Raw genomic sequence first — 8,453 nt, 5'->3', positions numbered from 1 at the left:
AAGATTTTGTGATAGTTTTTACAAAAAATATGATAATTTGCTCAAATCAAAATGGAATTGAATGAAACCAAAGGAAAAATTTCAAGGATTCATTTTTATCTCATTCCCAATAGGTTTTAAATGAAAAAGAGAAATATTTCACAAATAAAATTAGAGAAGAATAGTGTGCAATGTCTAAGAAAAACAGTGAAATGCAGTGAGAAAATCAAACTTTTATTGATTTTCATTCATTACATCATCCAACAACCCATATTGGTCGTGGATAGGGATATTTAAATGAATTAAAATCATCCTAAAATGGATATAAGTGTATTTCAAATCTTACCTAACAAGATGCATTAAATAACTAATGTTGCCACTCAAAGTTGCATTGACAACTTTTTATCAATAATGACAATTTTTAACCAAAACTTGCCATGAACCGAAACCAAAATCTTTTTATGCCTTCAACCTATTGAAAATATATTCAAAGAGGCTTAGAAGACCTTCACACATATTTCAACCCCTTAATACACATTTTCAATACAATGACAATTTTGACAATTTTTGTCAACATGACTTCTTAAAGACTCAAAACACCACATAATGGTCTAAAGGACCTTGATTACATAAAGAATGGTATTTCATGACCTTATTCCCATAACTAGACATGATATGAAACTTGACATGACTCTTAATGACCTTATAGAAGTATATGCCCACCTAAGTTCTTATGCACCAAAAAGTCATCTAATTTTGTGAGGTGCTAACAAGCTCTATGATGTGGAAATCTAAATCTGAGGCCAAGGCTCAACTTCTAGTGTAGAAATTTATTTATTATAAAATTACAACTTCTCACTTTTCTTCCCAATCATTACACTAAATGCCCTTTTTGTAACAAGATAGAGACTAGAAATCATGCCTTTTAAACATGCAAGCATTTTCAATGAATTTTCCAAGAAATCATGAATTGTATTCCAACCTTATTTAACAAAAAAATAAAATAGAAACCAGCTTTTCTAAGATTGCATTGCTCATAGAATATGATCTCAAAATATTTTTCGTCAATGCATCTTTTTATACATTTGGAGGATCTGATGTAAAGCTATATTTTGTAACACTTTTCTTCTAACAAAATTGATTATGCATGGGTTACTTTTTGATATTATTTTGTAATAGACAACACTTGCTAATGTATTGAAAGAGAAGCATAACTTCAATTTAGAGCTCCAAAAAACAATTATCAAGAATACAATCCCAACTAGCAATTATAGCTATTGATCACAATGGACCTCTATTTAAGAAGTTTAATACCATTACAAAAGATCTTGTTCTTTGTGCTCTTGAAGGAAAAAAATATTTTCTCACCTTGTAACTTGTTTCTGCTCAAATATATAGCCTTCAGTTGTCTTGTTAATGTAATACCTCTTAATATTAAGCTTGTGTTGACTTGTTGAAGCTTTTTAGCTTAGAGGGAGCAGGTTGTTACTTAATTTGAAATGTCAATTCATGATAATAAATTATTTATGAGGAGTAAGATGAAGAGAGAAATTTTATCTCTTCAATAAAATATAAAACCTAACTTACATTTAAAACGAATTAAAGTACACTTGTTGTTTGTGGATTCCATTATGTATGCAAAGTTTTAGCATCAACATTTTAAATCATACTCTTTGATTCATCTTTCATCTCCTTAATATTGTGATTTGAAATGTTGATGATCATCTCTCCTTAGAATTCGTGTTCATCTTGATGATGAATCATGGTATGTGATTCAAAATGTTGATGATAAAAAAATCCATACACAATTGAATCCAAAATAAGTGAATTTTAGCATAGATTGTAGAAATTTGATAGCCATAAAAATCTTATCTCCTCAATAAAATATAAAATTCAAAACATTAAGAAATTAAAATAACCATAAAAATCTTACCTCCTCAATCAAATATAAAAATCAACCAGAATTAATTAAATTCAAATGTTGCTAATAATTTTTTATTTTCACATTTCAATTTATTATGCTTAGGGCTTTGTCCCATCAAATTATTATCCTTTTCTGCAAGTTGCATGGAAGAGACACTTGGAATCACACACCACAATTCATCATCATGATGAACAACCATAAAAATCTTATCCCTTCAATAAATTATAAAAATAAACTAGAATTAATTAAATTCAAATGTTGCTAATAACTTTTTATTTTCATATTGCAATCTATTTTGCTTAGGGTTTGTCCCATCAAATTATTATCCTTTTATGCAAATTGCATGGAAGAGATGTTTCCAATCACACTATGATTCATCATGATAACCATAAAAATCTTATCTCCTCAATAAAATATAAAATTCAACTAGAATTCAGTTGCTAATAATTTTTTATTTTCACATTGCAATCTATTCTGCTCAGGCTTTGTCTCTATCTTCTCAATAAAATATAAAATTAAAAAAAAATTCAGCAAATTTAAAAAATTTCTAATATTTTTTATTTTCACATTTGAATCTATTCCTTTTCTACAAGTTGCGTGGAAAAACGGACCAGAAAAGGCCAAAACGTACCAAAAATATGGAATCTATTCTACTCAGCTTTTGTCCTTTTTTGCAAGTTGCGTGGAAAAACGGATCAGAAAAGGCCAAAACGTACCAAAAATATCACATTCGAATCTACTCTACTTTTGTCCTTTTTTGCAAGTTGAGTGGAAAAACGGACCAGAAAAGGCCAAAACGTACCAAAAATATGGAACGCAGACACCTAAAAATTAGCTGGAACAGCTGGAAAGTTAAAACTCTGATAGATGACAGTCTATTCTATTCTAGCCAAATAATACGGGAAGTTAAACTCTGATAAATGAAAGTCCATTCTAGACAAAGAACACGGAAAGTTAAACTCTGACAAAATATGGATAACTCTAAACTTTCGGATGGCAGATTGCATTAATGTAATATTTATCTGTGATGAATGTTCACACGGCAGTCTACTCTGTAATTTTAATTAAGTGAAAACGTACAAACAAATAAAATGTCATCAGAAGTGTTCACATGGCAGTCTGGGTGTTCTGTTTAAAACTTTCTCGCATCAAATTATTATCTTATCGCAAAAGATGATAAAATAAAACACAATAGCCAATACTTGCAAGCAATGAAAAAAATAAGATATTTTCTAGACTTGGATGCTGAATCCTGATGTTATATATAACATTGTTGTAACCACGCTGCTTCACACTTGCAGCCAAGCGATTCGAAGTTTTATTTTGCATTCAGCTATTCTATTTCGTTTCAGTTTTATATTCTATTCAAAGTCTCGGGTAGAATTCTCAATCCCAAGAATTTTTTTGAAGATGGCGTCTATACTTGCAGAGGCTGCCGTTAAAAAGCTTTGCGAAATGGCCGTTCAACCAGTGCTTAATGAGGTAAGCATAGTGTGGAACTTCACGGAAGACTTTGAGTGGTTGAAGAATCAAATAGAGCAAACTAATTATTTTCTAAATGAAGCTGATGAGAAGAGCACTAGACAAAAAGAGTCTGTGAAAACATGGCTTCACAGAGTTCGGGACGTTGCCTGGGAGGCAGAGGACATACTTCAGATATGTGCTGTGGATTCTATGTATGCTACTCATACTCAGTTATGCCGTCACCTGATTCCTTGCTATTTATGGAATCAATTGATTACTCGCTATCAAATGGGCAAAAGAATTCAGAAGGTCAAAGCCCGAATGAACTCTGTTATTGCAGATGGAAACCAGCTGAATATACGTCATACTGTGGTGTCTCACATAGAAGCAGCAGAATCATCAAGTAGCTCCCAGAGACAACAGTTTAAGAGATTAAGTCTCCTGCCCAGCGATTCAAAACCAGTGGGGATACAGTCCAAGATTGACAGCATGGCTAATTTGCTAGAAAACCCCCAATTTCCAATCATTGTAGTGGTTGGAATGGGGGGGATGGGTAAAACCTATCTTCTTCAGCATGTCTACGACGCGGAAAAGGGAAGGTATGAGAAATCTGCATGGCTTTCAGTTTCTCAGTTCTATTCTGTTTCCAAGTTGCTCAGTGACTTGGCCTTTAAATTAGATGAAAATTTAAGTAGGAGAATTAAGGAGAGTGGAGTAAGTGATGAAGTAGCAGCAGAGGAGATTCATAGCTTTATCCAAGGGAAGAGGTGCCTTATTGTTTTAGATGATGTTTGGAGGGCTACCAGAGAAGGTGATTTGCTAAAGAAACTTGGCATACCAACTGGAGATACAAGCCAATGCCAAATTTTGGTTAGCACAAGAAACAGAGAGGTCGCTGTAAATCTCAGTGCTGAGATATATCATATGGAATATTTGACAGATGAAGAGAGTTGGAGTCTGTTTTGTGCTCATGCATTTCCTAGGAGTGAGGAAAATAGAGCGCCGGGGTACCTGGAGAAGGTCGCTCGTGATATAGAGAAGGAATGTGGGAAATTGCCACTTGCAATCAAAACCACAGCAGCATCTCTGGCGAGCACCACACTGCCAAGGGACTGGCACTTCAAGCTCGACAAGCTGAAAAAGGTAAGCACTCCAAGCGATCCTGTCTTAGATATTCTCAAGTTGAGTTACGACACACTGCCTGCACATTTAAAGGCTTGTTTTGCTTATTTTTCCTTCTTTCCTGAGGATGAGCAAATAGAGTGCCAGTATCTCATGTATCTATGGAAGGGAGAAGGATTCATTCCGGCAGGAGAGAAACCATGGGATTGTTTGGAGCAGCTTGCCAATCTCTGTCTGGTTGAATTATGGGAAGATGAATATCTAGATAAATACTGTAAAATTCATGATTTATTGCTTGATCTGATCATACTTATATGCAGAGAAAATAAATGTGCATTCAGTGTAGAGGATGCCTTCCCCAAATTGAAATCAGAGAATACAGATGGTGGTCGGTGGTGTCGCCTATTTTTGGCTAAGAAAGATATTGATGAGCATGCCATTTCAAAGATGCAGCCTGGTTCTCCCATGCTCGTTCGCACACTATCACTGTCCTCCAATTCTGTAATTGGAGGATACATTCCGGCAATGTTGTTTAGCGGTATGAGAGTTCTGCGGGTTCTGGATTTGAGCCACACAAATATCTCTACATTGCCTGCTTGCGTGGGAAAGATGAAACTTCTAAAAGTGTTGAATTTAAGATATACAAAGATTAGGAAGATACCGGAGTGTGTGAGACGTCTTAAGAGTCTCTCTTATCTTGATGTCTATAAATGTGAATTCAACCAGGCACCGGAATGGATAAGTGAACTGAGGTGTCTTCAGCATTTGAAAGGCTCGTTTGAGCGAATGCCGAAGGGAATATCAAAGTTAGAGTATTTGGAAACACTGCAAACACCATCACTTTCCTTGTCCATGGAAGAAGACGGTGTGTTAAGGTTAGAGGATGTTGGGAAGATGAGTGAGCTTGAGGAAATAGCGTTTAATGTTGAGGATGAATCGCAGTTGAACGGGATGGACGAAGGGATCCTTGAGCCGTTGGTGAAGATGCATCGGCTGAAAGTCAACAATGCAATCCATGGAATGCAAGATGATTTTTTTCATCCGCGGTTTCCGGAGAGAATGAGTGTAATGAGAGATTTGGAACATCTTAGACTATGGAAGTTTGCTGTGCCAAGTTGGATATGTTGTTTGACAAATCTCAGGTACCTTTTTTTATTGAGTTGTCATTGCAGTAATTACCCGGAATTACAAGCACTGCCCAATCTAGTCAGTTTGAGGTTGATAGTCAACAATAACTGCAGAGAATTGCCAAAGGCATTTGGAAAGTCGGGCGGGTTTCCAAACCTCCGCTTCCTTAGGATAACTGACTTCCCTGAATTGGAGGAGTTTCCAGAAATGGAGGATGGAGCCATGGCATCCCTTGAGAAGTTGACTTTGTCTGATTGTAGCAACTTAAATAAAGTTGGAGAGGGATTGGAGCAACTGAAAAGAGTCAAGGAGATCAATATTCAATCCTCCGGAACAAATGAATTGAGGGAGAGGTTGAGGGAAGATGGAAGATTTTGGAAAAAAATCAAAGCCATTAATCCCTACCTAAATATTAACTTATTTTTATGAGGAATGCTTCGAATAAAGAGGAAACAGGTAGCTTTTATATAGATAAAAAATTATTTATATAAATATTATTGGAAATTGTATAGAGGGTGTTATTAGTTCCCTGTCTTAATGTTTTCATGTCACTTTTCATATATTAATTTTGCTAATCAAATCATGGAATAAATCTGTAATCCTAAAGTTTAAAACATGATTCTTTGATATTATTATTTTCTAGATTTTCTTAAAAAAAAATTGAAACACAATTGACTGATAGAATTTTGCTGGTGGTTTAAATGAATTTTTAATAAAGAAAATATAGAAATTTAACTTTGTAATGTTTTTGGCAAACTTCAACTAAATGAGGCATTTATTATGGAGAGTTGGCATCTGTCGTCACCGACTCATGGTGATTGCAAGGCAAGAGATTTAAAATAAATGAATTGATGCAGATTTAATTATAATCAGTACTTAATTATGGAATGTTGTACAGATTCCATTATTTTTTAGGTTTAAAGAAAAACTTATTTTCATTGTGTACACTCTACTATTTTACTATTTTCTTGCTACACAGAAAAGAGGAATTTAATCTTGATTGGAAGCATTAATTAGTAACAAAGGAATTAAGCATTAATTAGTAACAGAGGCCAGAGTATTTTCAGTGGGCTGACATCTGGGTATTATTTGCTTCTCAAATTCCTGGATTTTTTTGGCGGTTTTGAAACTGCATTTAGGTAGGTATGATTTACTTTTCAAATTGTAGGAATATTTTTTTGGCAGTTTTTGAAATTGCATCTAGGGTTTGCAACTTTCTATCGCTTTCATATTAGAGTTGAAAATGACTGAAATCTGGATAAACATAACCACAAAGGTTGCTCTCAATGGAAACAATCTCTGATTCAGTGCATTTCACAGTCTTTTAATTAAATTTCACTTCATCTCTCTCCTGAGAGAGAAAGATTTCTTAGTCCCGGTAAGACCTGCTGGCTTCAGCTCAGCTCATCAGCATAAGGATAATATGGCAGGCCACCAAAGGCCAGGCTAATCTTGCAGATTCTCACTTTACCCCCATAAGGACCACCCACAACTCCATGATTAGATTCCCATAGTATATTAGGTTGTACATGATCCATATTACAATGTCGGAGTATACCATCACTCCCTAGCTCAAACAATGTCAGCCTCGTCAAAACCCATTACTTTGTATGGCTCTCGGAAGCTGTAACTAAAAAAGCCACGTGGCCACATAAGTGACCACCATTGAAGCTTCCAAATAAATAAAGAACCCTATCCTGCCAGATACATGTTCCCCACCAACAAAACCACATGCCAACATACATGCATATTGTGGAAGCTTCCAGATAAACTCTAAAAATAAGCTTCAAATGTCAGCTTGTAGCTATATTGTAAAGACCACAGACCATAAAGCTCAGAAAATAGAGTTCCCCTCTTCATTGGAAGTATTAGTCACTCACAGAGGTCAAAGTATTTTCACTGGCAATGAATCGTATAATAAAAAATAAGTAATAGTTCTGTAGCAATCACCTGGGTAGAAAAATAAGTAATAATTCTGCACGCAGTCACCTGGACAAAACAACGATAGAGAGTAAGTGTTTGTGAATTGTTCCTATGTTAGGTTCTCTACTTTTCTCTTTGACTTGGTTTTACAATAAAACTACATTTTATTAATAGAAAAGTAAAGCCACCACAAACCCTATTTGCAAAATCTTTATTGAGTACAAGATTTAAATCATTTTAGGGTTTAAAAAAATCCAATTTTAATTGTTGTGCACTCTACCATTCTCTTGCTGAACAGAAAATAAGGATCTCGTTTTGATTGAAAGAAACCATTGGTCGCTAATAGAGATCAGAGACAACAGTACCAAGTTTAACTGTTTGTAAATTGTTCCTATCTTAGCTTTTGTGCATTCCTCTAAGTTCTTTGGCATGGCTTTACAATAAAACTATATTTTATTAATAAAAAAGTAAATCCAACACAAACCCTATTAGCAAAATCTCTATCATTGCAAATCCCAACTGTAAATGTTGATTAAGTCGAGACACCAACTATACATTAGAGGAGGGTTACAATGGCTGATTATGTCTATAGTCTATAGATACAGAAAAATTGGCTTTCAATTTCTGTGAACTATTTGGAGAACTCTGGCTACAATATAATACATGTTCTTGGAAACTTAAATTTTGTAGTGTATGGCATGATCTCAACAATGCTATGCTGTTAATTTTTGTATGGTTAGTATAGGTCCATATGAGGTACCTTTGAAATGAGAAAGTATTGAAAAGTATAACTTTTATGAACGCTTGACTGGACTAGTGGAACAAAACCTTGTGCTTGATGAATTGTTCAATAATGCACACTACTCTTGAAGTGTTTCAATTTGGTACTTACTAAGGGCTGCAAGTTTGAAGC

At 34.7% G+C, this 8,453-nt stretch overlaps 1 protein-coding gene across 1 annotated transcript; it reads left to right on the top strand.

The window, feature by feature from the left end:
* The first annotated feature begins 3,313 nt into the window (after positions 1-3,313).
* Positions 3,314-6,046, top strand: LOC131049473 (putative disease resistance protein At1g50180). The gene has a single exon (XM_057983530.2). It carries the CDS (start codon positions 3,314-3,316, stop codon positions 6,044-6,046), a length of 2,733 nt encoding a protein of 910 aa, XP_057839513.2.
* Positions 6,047-8,453: the final 2,407 nt, after the last annotated feature.

This window comes from Cryptomeria japonica, chromosome 11, assembly GCF_030272615.1.
Source record: "Cryptomeria japonica chromosome 11, Sugi_1.0, whole genome shotgun sequence".
Lineage (NCBI taxonomy): Eukaryota > Viridiplantae > Streptophyta > Pinopsida > Cupressales > Cupressaceae > Cryptomeria > Cryptomeria japonica.
Note: the sequence above shows the minus strand (reverse complement) of the source record. Positions and strands in the feature narration are given on the sequence as shown.